Below are 19,348 nucleotides of genomic sequence, written 5' to 3'. Positions count from 1 at the left end.
GCTTAACAAGGGATTTCCTTTATATGATTAAAATAGCCTAGGGTCTAATTGGTCTCAGTCTAGGGTTGGTATGGAAGCTAAAGATTTTTTGCAGACTTCTGTTTAATAGGAGCATGAAATACAGGTGTGGTGCTGGCAAAAGGCCTGAATGACTGAGAGGGACCTGAAGTGCAAGACATAGAACTGTAAAAAGATTTAGAAAGAGAATGGGAGCAACAGGAATGCCTTCAAATATTCAAATAGGAAGGAGCATACAAATGCAAGGCAACAGCTGAAAGATGTATGATCCTAGGTGTTTGAACTCTAGTGTTGACATTATTGTAAACTAATTTTGCTAATAGCTAAATAGTGGTAAAATCAGGGTTGTTGGATGGAATATTCCAGGCGTTGATAGATCCCAGAAATCATGATAATTAAATTGGCTCCATTCTCAAGATGCCACTGATCTGACCTTCTTATTGAGAGTGTCACAAAAGTGCCTTCAAAGCAGGGCTCCTAGTTGAGGTACCACAGTGGAAGAAATTAGAGAGGTGGTCAACTCTGAACACAACCATAAAGCTAAGAGAATGGGTGTCAGCAGCTTCTTAGCTGGGGGAATGTGGTTGAGATCATACGGCTTTTTTTTTTTTTCCTACAGAAACAATTTTCTAAAGACAGGAAAAGTTTCACATTTTCCCTGGACACAAATTCAACAAGCACTTACTATATCTAGGTGCTTTAACTATCAGGAAGGAATGAGCAGTCTCTCTTCTGAGCTCCAAGGGCTTCACTGATGAAGCAGCACTCATGAAGGGGTCTCTCATCAAAAAGTCTTGGAGGCCTCAGTTAGGCACTGAGAGATCTGAGCTAGGAACTCCTAGGTTTAAGCTGCACTTTGAATCCCCACCCAAATCTGGAACATGCCCTCAATTTGTAATAATACTACTATAGCTCAGGGGTGGGTCACTCTCCTTGGGGCATTAGAATTCATGCTAGTAATTTTCTTGAGTGTTTTGTGTGGTTGTAGTCAGAGAGGATCAGGAGACTTTACATGTTGGAAAAAATGGCTGAGAGCTACTTTCTGTTGAATGTGGAGCGAGTGGCCATGCTCTTCTTTCTCTCCATCCTCACTCTCACTCCTCATATTTTTCTTTGAGCTGAGTGGGGAAAGTGATTAGAAGTGTGAGTTCAGTTCATCAGGCTGAGCATGTGACTTGGGCCTGAGCAGCTCGAGCTGTAAATCTCTGAGTGCTACACGGGCTCTGCAGTGGCTTGGGTGTCAGGGTGAGGGCTTGATGGTGGTGTTAGCACAACTGATATTCCGCTCAGCTTCACACATCCATCATTCCTGTCTGGGCTGAAGGAGGGTGGCAGGACAGGAGCACACTACTCTCTGACTGCCATGGGCAACCTGGATGATCAGCTTGCCAGGGTGCCTTTGGGGGCACTCAGAGAAAACCAAGGAGGAATCTTGACAGGTGAAAACATGGGGAAATGATTCTGCAAAGGTTCCCAAGAGCTCAAAGCCTTAGAACTCAAATTTGGAGTGAAACTGTTTCAGAGATGTTTCAGGACTGTTCTTGAGTTCTTAGAAGGTGAGTCTCAGGTCAGTGTCAGCTTTTGACGGTGTTATAGCACGAGCTCTGATCTAGGCTGAGGCCCCTGAAGCCTGCCTCAGCAACAGCATGGAGCCTTGAGCAAATACAGTTGGGAGTTACTTGCTGTTTCCAGGAAAATGAATGGTAAAACAGAGATCCTTCTAATACTGTCTAAGAAAAATGAGGTACAAAGCAATCTACTCTCCTTCCCCCATCTCCAGAGAATATGGAGAGGAGTTAAATTTTCCTTTAGCCCTCTTTGACAAAACAGGCTTCAAAAAAATATTTTTTTTTCAGCATACAAAAAATATCCCTCTGACAGTTCAGGTCTGGTCCCAGATTTAGAAGCAACAACCAAGCATCAGAACTGCTGCGGGTTCTTGGCATATGGACTTGATAGCACCAATGCCTGCATTTGCACACTGAAAGTGGCATTTGGCTATAGCACTTTGATAAGCATGTGAGCCAAGGAAACAATCTCACTGTAGGTACACAGTAAAGGAATGTAAACCGGGACCTCCAACGTGACTTTTTAGCTCCTTATCATCAATTTCTTCTATTCCAGATGATCAACTGAACTCAGAGGAAAAGAAAAAGAGAAAGCAGCGGAGGAACAGGACAACCTTCAACAGCAGCCAGCTGCAGGCTTTGGAGCGTGTCTTTGAGCGGACACACTACCCGGATGCTTTTGTGCGAGAAGACCTCGCCCGCCGGGTGAACCTCACCGAGGCCAGAGTGCAGGTAACCGGAGTATTCCCCTCCTTAGAGGCACATCTCTGAAGACTGTTGAAAAACACAACTTGTAGGTTTCAGACCAGAGCTGATACTAAAAAGAATTATAAATGGACAGCATGAGAACAGAATCCTTTTCTAACTGTGTTTCTTTTGGCAGCAGAGTATTTTTAAAAATTGCAGTGAATGCCTTTCAGTAGGGCAGAAAATGCCTTGCTAGAGGTCTCATTCCTCCCAATGTTTCTCACCCTTCCAGATCCATAGGGTCTGCCAATAAACATTGTCTATGGGAGCATTTGACTCTGCACCCTCCCTCCTCCACGTCCCAGCTTTCGACTTGAGCTGTAGGGTGGCCGGAGATGATGAACTCTCTGTCCTCGATCTCAGTTTTCTTCCCCAGACTTTGGGAATATCCAAATCTTCAGGAAATGTATTATAAATACACACAATTATGGACATGGATGGGAGTGGGAAATGAACACACCAAAGACCTTACCCTTAGGAACTGCATTAAGAGCACATTCAAATAGATGATTTTGTGTTTCTATGAAGTAAAGAAGGGTAAGGGCATGTAAGACAGGGGAAAGAGAATAGCATGTGTTTCTCATATGAATGCCATGAGACATCAACTACAAGCCAGACATCTAGAAATAATACAACCCGTGATTAGGAATAATAATGATGATAATAATAACTAACACTAGTTGAGCCCTTATATGCCAACTAGTGTTTGTAGTTACATAAACTAATCTGTCTAATCCTCACAACAATTCACTGAGGTGGATAACATTATTCATCTTGCAGATGAGGAAACTGAGACTCAGAGGTTAAAGTAGTTTCCCCAATGTCACACAGCTAGGAAGTGGCTGAACTAGGATTTGAAGACAGATGTGCAGATTCAGAGTTCATGATTTTAAGCACTACAGTAAATTTTAAATAAATAGGAGTCTTCTGGCTAAATGCTTTTTCAAGCAGTGCTTTGCTATCTTTGCTGAGAGTCAAGATTTTATTATTTTCCATATTGCCAGTGGTAGGCTGCTCTTTTGATAAAGAGGGGTTGTGGGCCAAATCTGTCTTGTCTTCCCGAATGAATTATTGTTTGCATATCTGTGTTCAGTCTGGGCTTAAAGGGTTTCTTTCTGCAAATAATAACCCTCTTGATGGGGACTTGAGCTAGACTCGAAGGACGTGGAGGGTAGGAACTGTATCTAGTACCCTATGCTATGAGAGACATTCGTTGAGTTGAGGGAGAGGGTCCTAGAGGTCCCTTCAGCCTGAAGAGAGCGTTCAAGAGTTTTCCCCATGGGAAACAGGGACTTCACCTAGAAGTGTTCCCCAGGAGAAAAAAAAATGTCATTGACAAAAGGGGAAAGTTGCCTGGGCACTGTGGTGCCCCCGAGGATAGGTGAGGAGAAGGCATACGTGAGGATGTGTATGTTACTGCGTGGCGGTCTCTCAGGGCTCAGACGAGAGTGGTCCTCAGGCACAAACTCAGTTCTGCTCTCTCCATCCTGCAGCCCAAAGCAGAACTCGGAGGTCTGCCTTCCCACATCCTCTTCCCCCATGCTGCTCACTACAGTACTCCAAACACGTTCTCTGTTTCTACTCTTAAATCCCTTCCTCTCCTTCAAAACCCCATAAGTTTTATACCCCAGGCTTGGCCTGCAGTGGCCTAATAAATAATTTTAGGCCAATAACCCACAATTCCTGAAAGTACCATTTTTGCCATGGCCATCTGAATTTTAAATAAGGAAACCTGGACAGGGCAATGCTGGAAATTAAAAAAAAAAATGTGAAAGAACAATTTTGGGTTGAGAGCTATTTTGGCCCCATCGCAACAATGAGCAAATGACTTTCTTATATGCTGAAACTATTTTATCTTCCACCTTTTCCATCCTACTACGTTCTAATGTCTTTTAGAGTTGTGAACATTTCCCACGTGAGCAGGACAGAATTCTCCCTCTGGGACTTTATTCTTCCTCCATGAAGTCTTACCCTTTGCCAGTGTGAACCACTCCCTCTGACTCTGGCCTTCTTTATATTTATGGCTTTTATTGCAACATGACATGTATTATATTGAGTTGTATGTGGGCCAACATCCCCAACTAGACTGTGAAGGCCTCTTGGATGGAAGCCATATCTTATCATCTTTGCAAAATTCACTTTTTTCCCTCAAATATTTATCGAGCATCTGTTATTCGCTTGGAACTGGTTTTGGTTTGCTGGGCATAAATAATACACTGACCTCTCTCCTTAAAGATGTTACAGACTGGGGGCAGAGAAGACAGATGTGCATATCATACTGTTATCTTCGAGTAAGATGATTCCTACACTAAAGGAATGTTCAAGAATTAGTGATAGACCAGAGGAGGGAATGATTAAATCTGCCTGGGGAAAAAGAGAATACATGAACATTAAGCAGCCATTCTGAGCCAAGTCTCACAACAACCTGTGAGTAGGTATAATTATCTTCATTTGATTGGGAGACAAAGGATCAGAGAAATTAAATAACTATCCAAGGACAAACCTTTAAAGTCATGGAGCCAGTGTTTTTATCCAACTCTGTTAGACTTTAAAGTTATGTTCTTTCCACTACAACATTTCATAAAGAAGGCGATATTAAAGTTAAATCTTAAAGAAACATGTCTTTGGCATGTGGACAAAAGGGAAGAATATCGCAGGCAGAGAGAACATTCAGTGTGAATACACGTAGGTGGGAGAATAACCAAATATATTTGGGAGTCTTAAGCCCAGGTAGGATTGGAAATGATGAAGGGCCAGTGCATGAGATTCAAGTGATACAGGATGTGGCTGACTTGGTGGACGATGAGCTAATTCTTGAACAGTCTTTGTTCTATGGTAAGATATTTTGATTTTAATCTGTGGGTGATGGAGAGTCAGAGGATGATATAAAGCTAAAGCGAAGCCCTAATACAATTATATTTGCATTTAAAATGATAACTCTAATAGCAATATGAAGGACACATTAGAAACAAAAGAGGTGAAGCCAGAAAAGCTTCTGCCTCTACTGATTTGCACCCTGGTCTTCCATGGGGCACCAATCACGTGGTATTTTATGTGGATGTTACCAACTAGAACTGTGAAATTGTCCCACTCCGCACCATAGGATTTCTTTCTCCCACACCTTGTCATGCGTTTCCATAATTGCACTTAAAATTCTTGTAATTTTTCAAATTTACATGTCTTTCTTCTTTTAATAGATTGTGAGCTGCTTATGAGCAGAGAATAAGTCTCACCTCTCCATTCCCGGTATTTAGGCCAGGGTCTAGAACGCAATCGCCATAAAGACTTCTTGAATGAGTAAATGAATGAATAAAATACCACGACAGTCTGGAAGAGTTGTAGTATCATGAGTCAGATGTTCTTAAGCTCAAAAACTCAGCCATTTATTACTTGTGAGAACTTCAACAGATTACTTAATTTCATTGAAACGGTTTCCTCAACTCTGAAATAGAAATAATAATACCTAATTGTGGAATTGTCATGATAACTAGAAATAATGTAGGTAATGTGCTTATCTAAGTTTCTAGCCCTAATAGCACTTAATAAATGGTAGGTTTATTATGAGCTGTAGTCGATGATATCAGTACTGCCCATTTCCTTGGAACCCTACAATTAAATATACTCCAGCCAACTTCCAATTTTCAGTATCTGCATTTCTGTTTCACAAGTTTCTTTCTAGAACTTCGGGAGCCATGCCAGAAGTGTTGGAACATTTATAATCAATGACTGACAGGAGCCAGTGTACAAATCCACAATTCTCTCACCCCTCCGGTGGGAGGTGTGTGCCCTGCATTAGTCCTTAGAGTCCCTTAAGGACTGAGCTCCCACAGAGGAAGCTGGTTCAGTAGCACAGTTACAGGTTGCTTTTCTTCTGTTACTTCCTCCCTCTCTTACTGATATTCCTTGCACCTCCCAGATAAACTATTTGCTCCTTAAATCCTTGTCGCAGGGTCTACTTTTGGGAAGATGGAGAATTTTCTTTACATATCCAATAAGTAATATGAAAGCAGTTGAAGTTTTTGCCTTTTGAAGAATTTTGAAAAAAACTTTTAAAATGCCATTGTGTCTGTGCAGAAGTCTAACGAGATTTTTCTTTTTTTTTAATTACAATTACCACAGGGATTATAATCCATATTTTGCTGTCACATGGGTTAGTCATGGATCCCACCTCTAGTGGCTTGATTATTGGAAGTACCTCATGGTCCTGTTCTAATAGCCTTTGTCCTTAATAGCCCTGGAACATGGCCCACCAGGGAAGGATTATGGCATGTTTTCTGTTGTTCTGGGAAGAATTCCATACTTAGCCTATATCTTCCTTGGGAAGGTATTGCATGGTAAAAATCAACCAGGACTTGATTCATGGAACCTCTTCTTTGTTTCTTCTCTCCCTCCTCATGCTCTTCTCTCCTCCCGACAATCTTCCAGGTGTGGTTTCAGAACCGAAGAGCCAAATTCCGCAGGAATGAGAGAGCCATGCTGGCCAATAAAAACGCTTCCCTCCTCAAATCCTACTCAGGAGATGTGACTGCTGTGGAGCAGCCCATCGTACCTCGTCCTGCTCCGAGACCCACTGATTATCTCTCCTGGGGGACGGCCTCTCCGTACAGGTGAATGACTGGCCCACTCTCCCTTGCTCCACTTCCACACGTTTCTCAGCGGTTGGTCACGTTTAAAGCTGCTTGTGCAGCTGGCTGACATTTCTTACTGGGTTAACCTCTTCAGAGACATTCAACTTGCTGACATCCCCAGATTTTCACAGGAGATTACTAGTTGCCCCAGGAGCAGGGTTTGGGGCAGAAGAGAGAGGGGCAGGCCATCAGCAATCTCCTCTTGGACTCAGGAACTCTTGCAAAGGTTTCAAAGATGGGGAAGAATCTAAAAGAAAAGATCATTAAGCTATGCCCAGAGTCCCTCTTGTAATCATTCTGGAACAAAACTTCACTCCATTTCCAAATCTGATAGATTGGTTTGATTATGCACAAGTAGGAATTTTAACATGTAAGGCTCTAAGTGTAGGACCAAAGGCAAACTTCACAATAAAACTGATTTTGAATGAAAAGAAAAGAAGTAAGGAAAAGAAAAAAGAAGGAGAGAGACAGAGAGAGAGAGAGAGAGAGAGAAGGGGAAAAAACCCAGGATCATTCAGATAACTTTCATGGCCATAGTTCTTTGTTAGTAGGTGGGGATGTCTTATGATCCAAGATGCCTTCCTAATCTATTGCTAATTCTTGTCTACTTATCTGAAGTTCTTTGAGGGGTTAGTTTGTGTGTTTTTTTTTTAAAAAAAAAATGTATAAAAACAATGTAAAATTTACACTAAATTTTTATATTTAAAAGGTGAAAAATATCAAGGAAGCAAATAACAGAGTATTATTTCAATGGCTTGGAAAGGCTTTTAACCTCCATTTATTATGCTGTCCCGAAAATACAGATTAATGCCAGAGGGAAGCTGAGACACATGTGCCTAATGCATTGTCATCAGTCTAAAGTGTCTTTATTTGAACCTAAACCTGAGTATTCTTAGAAACCAGATCAAGGCTATGTGTTCTCTGGCTGATTGAAGTGGAGGAAGAAGTATTTACAAATTCATTTATTATGCTTCTGTTTACCTTTTTATTGCTAAGGTTAATTAAAAGTTTAAAGAGAGGTTTTAAACTAATTATAAGATTATCTCCCAGTTGATGCTGAGCTACTGATGTGAAATGCAACATTAGTGAAATGCAAATACTTTCAAAAGTTGATCACTCTAATCAAAGCAAAAAACCTCACCTAAATATTCTCTCTGTTCCAAATCAGTTCCTTGAAAGAAACACCATAAATGCATTTGGAAATTTCTTTTAAATTCCCCATTGTGAAATTAGCCTGCATTGCTTTGGTCTTAGTACATGGAGACTCTATGCATAGGAAACTGGACATTTCTATTGCTCTCAGACATAGTATGCTTTGCTGATTTCAAAAGATTAGTCATATCTGTGTCCTATTTAAAATTTAGACTCCTCTCCCGTAGGATTTACTGAAAACATATTTTGAAGACCGTCGTGAAATCATATATTCTTTAATATTTTAAATAAGTGGAAGACTGCTTTGTTTTTCGGATAAATATTGATAGTTCATAGGCTCATTAAATGGCTTGGGCAATGGATGTGGATCAGAGCTTGATGTTTCAAGGTCTCTGGTTTGAATTTGGTCACAACCAGGAAGTTCAGCTCCTTTTTCTTCCAGGATCCTAGTGAGGAAGTTTTCATACCAGCTGTAATAACCCAGATGGCTGTCACGTGGTCCTTACCAGTGAGAGGCGGAGGGCAGTACACTGCATGAATGGGGATGAAATCTTCCCTGAATTAATGGCTAGATTACCTGGGCCTCAGCAGAAGTTCAAATCCTGTGCCTGCATTATACATACTATGTATACGGGCATCTAACTGAAATTATTATGGAATTTATGTGTGCTATTTGGGGAAGTGTTCTATTTTAATTTGAACGATTATGTAGAAATGCTAGATACACTTTAAAAAAAACACTCATAATTCCACCATCTTGAGATAATTAGTGTTTATTTTTGCAATTAGAGTTCAGTATTTTATATAGTATAGACTTAGTATAAATACTATTTTGTATTCTGCTCCTTTCACTTAAAAATCATATAACTTAGTACTTCTTACTCAATTCATGGTATACTTTTATATCATTTCTCTCTTAGACACAGAGTTTGTAAAAAATAATTAATTAAAAATTTCAGAGACTCTGATTGTTCATATTCTGTATGAAGAATAAATTAATCTCCAGATTTAAGTAGAAAAATGATGGTTTAAGCAGTAATTTAATCAATAGTAATGTTTTTTGACCCAATGTTGACTGAAGTGTTTATATTTTGATTAATTTCTAAAAGTGGCACAAAGCTATTTTGTTTCTTGGAGATTTTTCTGCTATGTTTAGAACCAAAATACGTTATGATTTCACATTTTGAAGCTTGGTAGGAAATATAAGTCTTGTTAAGGAAATATAAAAGAAAACCAAGTGATGAAAAGCAAAGGAAATGATAGACCTTTTGTGTTATGGAAAATTAACTTGCTATTTCTGTTGGTGCTATTATGTCAAATTAGTTATCTCACATGTGACATTCATTAAAAGGCATTTCTCTTGGTTAATCCTTGGATGCTCCTGTGTGGCAGCTCTGTCCTTGATCTGGTTCCAAAGAACAGACCGAACACTTGCCCAAGTTTAAGCCTTCAGCAAGCAGAATTAGAGCCAGGGCTCATGATCCCTGTTCTGTCCAAAGTATTAGGCCACATAAGCATATTTTCATTCAAATTAAATCTTACACGATATTGAAAATAGTAAATAGTATAAGACTAGGAAACTACGTAAACACGCCTGTTTGATTCAGGGTTTGTCTCAGATCTGTGAAGCATGCCTGCAACTGAGGTCCACATTCTGTGGTGTGCGGGCAACCCCTGGGATGAGTGAGGCAGCTTGGTCATGCAACCCAGGGACAGTGGAGCAGACAGTTTTGCCAGAGAGGACAGTTTGCTCACTTCCACAGCAAACTGTGGAAGAAGAGAGGAGGAAACCAAGACTCAAAGCAGATAGCATGCATATGGTCAGAATTATGGGATGGGAAACAGCCAACATATTTTTTTCTGGGTGTCTTTTATATCTAGAGTGGTGGCTGTGTAATTTATCATCCAAGCTGGGACACTTTTGAAGTAAAAGGGGAGTGCTATTAATAATGACACTAGGAAAACAGGCATAAACTGGGATTGTCCCTGGCAAACTGAGACTTATGGTTCACTCTGTTTATAGCATGTCCTGACCTCCTTCATTCCCTCGAGGGTGTTAGAGGTGATGATATCAGGTAGGCAACTGAGTCACCAGAAGGAACAAAGCATTCCTTAACAGGACACTACTGTCCTGGCAGGTGTCTTCTTTATCTACTCCTAGACAGTTGAAAGAAGCTTGTCTTTGGCACACATGCTCACTGCTTAGCTCAGAACTGTTTCCTTATGCAAATGAAAGCACACACAAGCACTAGAGTTATTAAGACTCGTTATCTTGTACTGCTTTGCCTCTCAGGTAGCAGTGATTTACCAAGTCCTGGACTTTTGACTGTTGTTTTAGATGAAGTAGTCAAGAAACCTTTCTGCAGAGACATCCCTTCCTATGAAAGATAGATAAAGAATGGCCTGGCTCTGCAGTGTTGGTCTGGAGTGCCATTTCCAGAGGGAGGGCTGGGCTTCAAAGAAAACTAATGACAAGTGAAAGAGAGGCCAGCGATCCTTATCCACAATTTCCCTTCCCCCACCTTCTCCTCCTCCTCCCCTCATTTGATCGTGGTCACGGTGCTGCCTGACATCTGCTGAACGCATTTGGCTCATTTCTCCCTTTCACACTTTCAAAAATAGATCCTCGTCCCTCCCAAGATGTTGTTTACACGAGGGGCTTCATAACGGATTCTAACGGAAGACACTGAAAAGGTAACTTGTCAGAGGGGGAAGAGGGCGGCTGCTGGGGGTAGGGTTTAAATGGGAATTAAGTATATTCAAGAAAGTGGGGCTTAACAGTCCTAGAAATGAAAGCAGTGAGGTCCTCAAGTGGGGAACACCATTGGAAACCAAAGCTGCAAGAAAAGACGTCCATAGAGTTAAGGGTAGTCTGATAGCCTAGAGCAGGGCTCTGCAAAGATTACTGGGCGTATGAATCACCTGGAATCATGGTACGATGCAGAATGAGATTCAGTAAGTCTGGGGCAGGACCTGGGAAATGTACCTCTAACATGCTCCCATGTGATGCCCATGCTGTTGACACTTGGCACATACTTTGAATAGTGAGGTTTTAGAGGAGATGGGACAGAGGTCAGAAGAACTATGTTCTTGTCCTGGCTCTTGTTGTTCTTCAGGCCAGTTGGGTCATGAATCTCTTATGTAACCTTGTATCTAAGCTTGAGCTAGCGATAGTTTCCCTATTATATATCACACAGGGGCGTTTGGAACCTACGGTTAAGCAATGTGCATTTCAAAAAGAGAAACAAAAATCACTGAGACAACAGAAAGATGCAAGTCTTCATATATAAAACATTTCTAGAAAGAAAAGTTTAAAATGGTGGAAGCATCACTGAACATGCAGTGCAAACTGAAGGCTTAGTAATGAAATATGGCCCAAATGTGTCCACTTTAAGAGCTAAATGTACGTTTAAAAAAATCAACTTCTGAGTTTTAAAAACAGAAGTTGGAAATGATTATTTAAATCACAAAAGGTCACTTCCAAAAGAATTTATCCGGTCTCTCTTTAAAAGTAAATTTTCCCTAGGAAAACTCATATTGAATTTTCTTAGATGAAGCAAGTATACCCCTGCTGTTCTTGCATTGACAAAAGAACAAACCAAACGGATGATCTCCAACCTCTACACATCACAGACAGAGTCATGAAAACCTCAAGCTCTACAGCCTTTCGAAAAATCCCAAGCTGGGAAGCCTTAGGATCTCAGGAAGACACATAGACTTCTTGGGCTGACAGATCTGTCTTTGGGGTGAAATTTTGCATAGCTTGTCATCATTTGTCCAAAAGGGCCAAATAGAAAACAAAGTTAGAGTCAAAAACTGAGTCAGGTAGTATTTTTCCCTCAGCTCTCCTCAATTGTTTCATGATTTGTGGGATTTGCACTCTGGGTGATTAGAAAGCAGAGGGGGAGACGTTCATAAGTTTCCTGGCTTTAAAACCATACCATGTATAGTATTTTCCATACTTCCTTGGTGTTTGGCAGTCATTTTAACATGTTATCCCTCACGACAACCTCTCAAGGTAGCTTGAAATTATCAAAAATGATTTGTCCCCAGTGAAAACAAAACTCTAACCCTGCTGGTGGTTAGCATTCTGCTGTCTGTGGCTGGGCTCCATCTGTTAGGAATCTCCAAATAAGGAGAGAGAAAAATTTCAAGCTTACTTAAATGTGTCAGCTCTGTGCAAGTCCCAGAGCAGATTTGCTGAATCAACAGATGGGATACAAGTATTTCTTTTTCATCTCTAATTCCTCAATGCCCTGTACACGGCAATGTCGTTTCTTGGTCACAGACACAGAGAACTTTACATTCTTCAAAACTAAATAGAAATATTGCTTTGGCCAAACCCTATAAGCCCAGTCTTAGTTCTCATCTCATGTCTGCATCCTGTTAGAGGAATAGGCAGAAGACCAATGGACAGGATCTCTACGTGTTGGAAAGCAGGCTCTTGGTGTTATCATGTGCTTAATAAATTACCTAGTTTCAACCTCATCTTTTTAGCCCAGGAAGCTTAATCCTGTTTAGGAAGGAGAGGTCATTTTACATGGTGTGAATGGCCCCATTAATTTGGTTGAAAACAGCTTATTAACCTCATTGGTTTCTGTCTTGTGAGAAAACATTTCAGGGTTCTCGTTCTTTTCCTAACACAGAGCTTTAGAAGTTTTGGTGACATGGAAAACAGGTGGTCATGAACAATCTTTCAGACTGACAGCCACTCAAGGCTCTCTTGCATCTGTTGTCACTTTTGGAAGTGGGTCCTCTCCATCATACTTCTAATGCCTTTTTAAAGCATGACTAAGCTGCTCTTGGATTAATTTTGTCTTTTCTGACCTGTGACACGTCTTGCTTATTACTGGTATGTCAAAGGACTGGTCCCTACTTACCTAAATGGCAGTTTTAGTTTAAGTTGAGAAACTAGATTCATGTCAAACTACTGGAGGGAAAACATACTCGTTTTCTTTAGTGTGTGCACACAATATCACTTTAGCCTCCACTATAAAGTTGCGTACTCTAAATGTTTGTTTAGAGGCTGTGAATTAAGATGGTCTCTGTTCTTTCATCCTATTTCTTATGGCTATGCGATGCTGAAATGTTAGACCGATTTTTGAAAGTTTATAGCTTTCCTAAACATTTATAGAGTGAAAACCTTATCACTTATCAAGCGTATAGGATATTGCAAAACTCATTCATTAATATCAACTGCTTTTTTATTCTCGCATCCCTCTAACTTGAGAGCTACATATAAGTCATTGTCATGGTCTCACTAACACGGTGTCCTTAGAACAGCACCACAGTACAATTAGACAAGGGTGCTGTTCTCAACTCTGCAAACACAGATTGCTATTTAAGGAAAAATGTCTCAGTGAAAATCCAATCTCCTGTGTAAAATATAACTCTAATTTCATTAATTTGGTTTTGAGATGGGAAGTGGATCAACATTCATCTCGTCTGGGATATTAACATCTGGCCTGCGTTAGAGAATCTCAGTATTTCCAAGATACGTGTTAACCATACTAAGTCTTCAGACTAGAAAACCAGATGATACTAGAAAATTATGAAGTAACTGCAGCAAAATGGTTATATAATAGAAAATTGAAATCGCAAATACAGTAGACATTTGTAGAAAACAGGAACATCATCTTCAGTAAACTAATTCTCCATGGTTCTAATTCCCTTTGTCTGCTAAGGAAAGTGACCACACCTTTGATCATCACAAAAAGAGAGTATCTCTATTAAATAGGACTTTGCTTGTCCAGAATCTGAAAGGATGGAAAACATATCCCCCAAGAAATTGGGCCAAATACGTAAAAGCACAACACTCCATGACAATCTACAGTTTGCCATCAGAGAATTTTTTTTTTCTTTCTGCTCTCTCATGAAGTTTTAGCCTCCTGTTTTCAGAAGCCATTTAATTTTATTCTCAGTACTTAAATAATACAGATAACTCAAAATCTCAGCTTATCTCCTATGCATTTAAAATTGTACTATGTACCATCTTTAGGACTGAATTCTCTCACAGAAATCTGGCTGAGAAAGGCTGATTTGGTTGATGTCATAATCTATAACTTAGGTACATTTCCCAAATCCAATTATCTTTTTTCTTAGCTACTTAGATCTTTTATTTCTTTGAAATCTTAGATTTCAGTATATCCTAGAAATTTCTTGAGTATGGGATTTATGGATTTGCATATATTTCTGGTAGGGTCTTGAATGGAAGCATGTAATTCATACAGAACTTAAATGATAATATGTATATGGGTTTTGAAAATAAATGAGACTTCTTGGTATATTGTAACAAAGAAAAAAACTTGCCCCATTTTAACAGGTTGTTCTGATTATTTATCTCACTCCTAATTGAAACCTACATGAATTGGGACTCTTTCTGTCTTTGTCTTTCGGTAGACAGTAGTAGAAGTAATAGTCTATTCTATAAGTCTAACCTGCACCAATATTTGTTCATTTTTTACTGTTAAAAGCTATTTATGGTGGATTAAGAATATGCAATCATCAGTCTTGCTTTTGCCATGTCCCTTTTGATTTTGCACATTCGATTAAGATAGCAAAATTAACGGGAAGGACTGGTTCCTTAAAATAAAAGCATGTTGGTAAAATATTTTTAGAAATCATTACTCACAGCAGGATGACAGAGATCACTGATATTGAGCAGGGATCAGTTTAATCATACAATATCTAGATATTTGTCAGTTACTTATCTATTCATTAAATACTTTCTTGAATGCCAAATATGTGCTAGATATGGTGTTAGTTCTACCTGGGGACACAGTGGTGAACAAGGCAGATGTGGTATCTCATCTATGGGGTTTATAGTATGAGGAATTAAAATAAGTCCTAAAAGGAAAAGTACAGGGTGCTATAGATACATCTAACTTTGTGTAGACAGTTAAGATCATGTACCCAGAAATGAGTAAGAGTGAAACACACAACAATGAAATAGAAGAGTGTAGGGTTATTTTGGGACCCGTCTGAGTCTTCCCCCTGCCATAGGACACAACCATAGACACTCACACTCACACACACACCAGTGTTATAAGGGTCTTAAATTAAGGATTATATTTCTGGAAAGACCTAATTATACTTTTTAACCCAATTTTCCTGGGTTAATTGCTAGTAACTGAGCTGAAATAGGCTCTTGTGAGTCTTGACTATAAGTCTTGACTGTAAATCTTGACTATGTGGTGTCCCAAATAAGTATTAATGACACAGTCTCTCTATTTGTAGAGTAGCTTTAGTTTTTTCTTTCTGGTCTGTCACTTGATCCCCAGAACCACAAACTCCTGTGTGGCTGACAAAATTGCATAGGAATGCAGGCACCAGAAGAGCACATGTCATTCCATTTATAAGTCTATCTCATTCCAGCCCTCAGTTGAAAGGTATTTTGCTAATCTTAGAAACAACTAGGAACATTTTCATTTAATTAAAATGAGTTCCCTTATAGCTGTTTAATATCAAGTAATGGATAATTTGCATCCAAGTCTAAGAAACCTTTACTTTTCCTTTAAAAGAAATTCATGGATACAATTAACAGAAAACCACCAATTACAAATTTCTGCCCAGTGGTATTCCTAGGTCTTAATTACAGTCTCTGACAATGAAAAACAACTTTGGGTTTTTCTCAGCAATAAGAACAGTCAGAAACAGTTACCTCTGAGGTCAGGAATACTGAAACTGGAGCATTTGCTAGTTTATCTAAGAGATTTAAACATTTCCAAAATAACTGACCCAAAAGACAGTGTAAGCTGCTCAAGTACTTTTGAGTAAGTTATAAAATCAAGGCCAATTGGAATGGAAACCTCTTGATTTGGCAGTGCTTGGTACTATCAACCAGTGGATCAACAAAGGCAGAGAAGTCATCTTAGATTATTTAACTGGTTCTCCAAGTACACTATTTAATATGGTATTCAGTGATTATCTAAAATATATTAGGATTAATGTCAGCTACCTAGAATGAGGAATGAAAAATGCCCCTTGTTCAAATGCCTCCTTCTCTTCCTCCTCACTCCCACAAGCTGATGATGTAGTCAGGACAAGATTAAACACTGTTTTAACTGGTCAACTGATGAAACACCTGTTATCCACCATAAGCAGCTTTCTTCTCTCATCCCAGAAATAAATCATTACTCACTGTATCCAACACAGAAAATACTTTTCCCCTCGTCTTGTTCCACGCTCCACTGCTTTTCCCTGCCCTTCAAAACACTGCCACCCTTTTCCAAGGGCCTTAGACTAATGGAATCTGGGGCTGTAAGGGACCTCAGAGGTCATGTAGTCCAACTCACCTGCCCCTGCCTGCCCCCATCCTGAGACTTGTACCCATCTGGGGCACAGACTTACAGCTTTATGAAACTAATGCCTGTTATTCTCCCTGCTCTCTCCTTTGTCCCTACAGCGCCATGGCTACTTATTCTGCCACATGTGCCAACAATAGCCCTGCACAGGGCATCAACATGGCCAACAGCATTGCCAACCTGAGACTGAAGGCCAAGGAATATAGTTTACAGAGGAACCAGGTGCCAACAGTCAACTGAGGAAAAAAATAATTAAACAGGCCTAAGAAGAAATCAAAAACCATAAGACACCTATCCTGCTCTGTCATTTCTACATCTGCTGGAAAAAAATAAAAACAAACAAACAAACAAACAAACACAGAACTAAACTATTGGGACCATGGCAGAGAAAAGCAGGAGAGGAGCAAAATGAAAATTAGTTAACAAATGTTCCTCCTCCCTCTGGGATACCACCACCACTTGTTTCTGTGTGTGTTAATTTTGTTTTTCCTTCTATTCATATGCTTTGCTTGATATACTCTGAGCTTCTTCAGTTAAGTTCAGCCCACCCACCCCCATGATTGTATGGGTTTTAAAAGAATCTACAGCAGCCAAAGAAACCATATATGTATATATATTCAGAATAATTGCCTATAGTCTCCTCATTGACCTGTTTGAACCTCAGTGTCTTACACTATCCTTCTTCCTAGTTCTCTGTACAGAAGCTCTAGGAACTTCTGAAAAGCCAAAGTCTTTCTGAAGAATCTGTGCCAGACATAATTCCCTTTCTCATTGTCTCCATCTCTGTTGGTCATGGTAAGCTTGTACTATCAGCTACTGGAAAGAAAAAGCAATTGTATACAACATCTGGTCACTGGCCTGTCTGATCCAGTGTGATTGGCTATGTCTGGCTAATTCTAAGCTCTAAGTTCTAGATCTAAGCTCTAGATTTAAGCTCTAAACTATAGAGGATAATATTACCATCACTACCACCCTTCACCCCTATCCAATCAATCAGCCATCCTAAGTTAAAGATATTTGTTGTTTCTTGAATGATTTGCTGTCATAACGCTATTTGATAGAAGACATATTTTTCACTTGAGAGAGGGAGAGACATTTCTCTAGGAAAACAAAGACTAAGTTGTGAAAGGCATGGCCTATATCTCTTGGTGCCTTAAGGGTAGTCAGATGCACACTTATATATATACTGTATATATTTATATATTATATATATATAAAATATTCTTGCAAGCTTGAGTTTGCAGTTTCTCAAACACTACAAAGAGCAAATTTCACACCATCACCAGTGTCTTTATTTCTACAGTGATAAGACTTTTTATTAGGGATCTCATTTCCTTTCTTTCTCTACATGAAATTCTCATTACGGCCACAGAGCAATTGATAGGGCAGCTGTTTGAAAACAGGTCTAATTTTCACATTAGGGTTTTAAATAAATTAGAAACTATTTGAGGCTATGAAAATGTCCTTGAGTTTGGCACCTGAACTCTGGTGGAATGCTGATACATTCTGATCTATCACGGGAATTACACTTAGAAGAGGGAAACCCGTTTAGTCATCTGTCCTTTTTCCACTCAACAGAAATCTGAAAGATACATCTTTAAGTGGAATACTTAAAGGTTTATCTAAATTCTAAAAATTTAAAAGGCAATTGTGGGCTATTTTTATCTTCTAATATATTGAAATAAAGTTTCGTGTCTAGGGCTGGGAGCCAGGACTGACCTTTTCTTTGTTTCTTTCTCTTTGTTTCCACCCGTGCTTTTGTAACTTGTCAGGTAAACTTGACCAAACCATGTTACCATGCTGTGCCTTGGTTTACCTTTTTTGTAAAATGGGTTTAACAATACTTACCTACCTCACAGGGGTGTTGTGAGGCTCTAATCATTTGCTTCTTCATTCTTTCCTGTATTCTCTGTATGTCCAGCGCTTTGTAGCCATGGGAGGAAAGGGAATATAAAAGTATACCATGTTAATAGAAGGCTGCTGTACCCAGAAGCCTTGTTTTCTAGCAAGGAAATGCTACCTTACTGTAAATACTTATAACCTTGTATTTGGAAATGAGAAATAGGTTTATATATGCAGACCTCTCAAAAAATCACATCATTTGACCAAAGAACAATTTAAGACACACAGAATAGATATATCTTTGACTTATGTTTTCATCCTGACCAACTTGGATTTCTAATAATTTTAATCAGTAATTTGAAAAGGTTTAGGTTGACTTTGGCCAAATATGCCAACTCTGAGTGACAGGCAAGGATTTGGGATTTAAGATGCACTTTCAGTACAGATTTGTTATTTTCCCTGGCATATCAGATTAAGCTAATGGTGGTATTTTTTCAGTCAAACAGCCACCAATCTGAAAATGTATTTCCTATATTGATACTGAACTTCTTTTATTAAGAAGGAAGCCCATCTTATGCATTTTGCTTTCATCAGCTGATTCCCTCTTCTTTTAACATACTATTAAAACATTTCTTACTGAATGGTTTATGTAGGCTGGCTGAACAACACACATTACTTGCTTCCTAAGTATTCTTCAACTAATTCTTTTGTCCCACTAGCTGCTGCAGATTATCAAGTTTCAAAGGAACAGTGTATCCTAACAGATTAAAACATTCTTTGTGAAATGAGAGCAGTCCAAGAAATTGGTGAACTTTTGGAGTTTGGGGAGAACAGCTAAAAGAGGATTTGGGTTATATAGTACAGGGAAGAGACATCATACGTGAAAAGGTTTTGCTAAAAAGGGGGAAATCTTAGAAGACGGAGTAAAGAGATAGAGGATCATGTAAAACAAGGTCATTTGAAACTTGCATCCTGACATTCATTTCCAGTGATGAAGAGAAAGCCTGAACCCATAACCCCAGTGCTGGATGAAATTAGGCAAATTTACCCAACACCTGGGCAAGTGCTGTCCAGGAATATCATAGAGTAA

General features: G+C 39.4%; 1 protein-coding gene across 2 annotated transcripts in view; it reads left to right on the top strand.

Annotated features, from left to right (window-relative positions):
* PRRX1 (paired related homeobox 1) overlaps positions 1-17,405 on the top strand; it is a 69,077-nt gene extending 51,672 nt beyond the window's left edge. Inside the window, exons 2-5 of one of the 2 annotated variants that reach the window (XM_061185730.1) lie at positions 2,143-2,318; positions 6,759-6,940; positions 10,736-10,807; positions 16,518-16,602. In XM_061185730.1, coding sequence (XP_061041713.1) covers positions 2,143-2,318; positions 6,759-6,940; positions 10,736-10,790 — 413 coding nt within the window. In that variant the 3' untranslated portion in view covers positions 10,791-10,807; positions 16,518-16,602. Of the gene's footprint in view, positions 1-2,142; positions 2,319-6,758; positions 6,941-10,735; positions 10,808-16,517 lie in introns of both variants that reach the window. The other variant, XM_061185731.1, reaches the window with a different exon arrangement.
* Positions 17,406-19,348: the final 1,943 nt, after the last annotated feature.

The sequence above is a fragment of the Eubalaena glacialis genome, chromosome 3 (genome assembly GCF_028564815.1).
Source record: "Eubalaena glacialis isolate mEubGla1 chromosome 3, mEubGla1.1.hap2.+ XY, whole genome shotgun sequence".
NCBI lineage: Eukaryota > Metazoa > Chordata > Mammalia > Artiodactyla > Balaenidae > Eubalaena > Eubalaena glacialis.
This window is presented reverse-complemented; position numbering and strand designations above follow the sequence as displayed.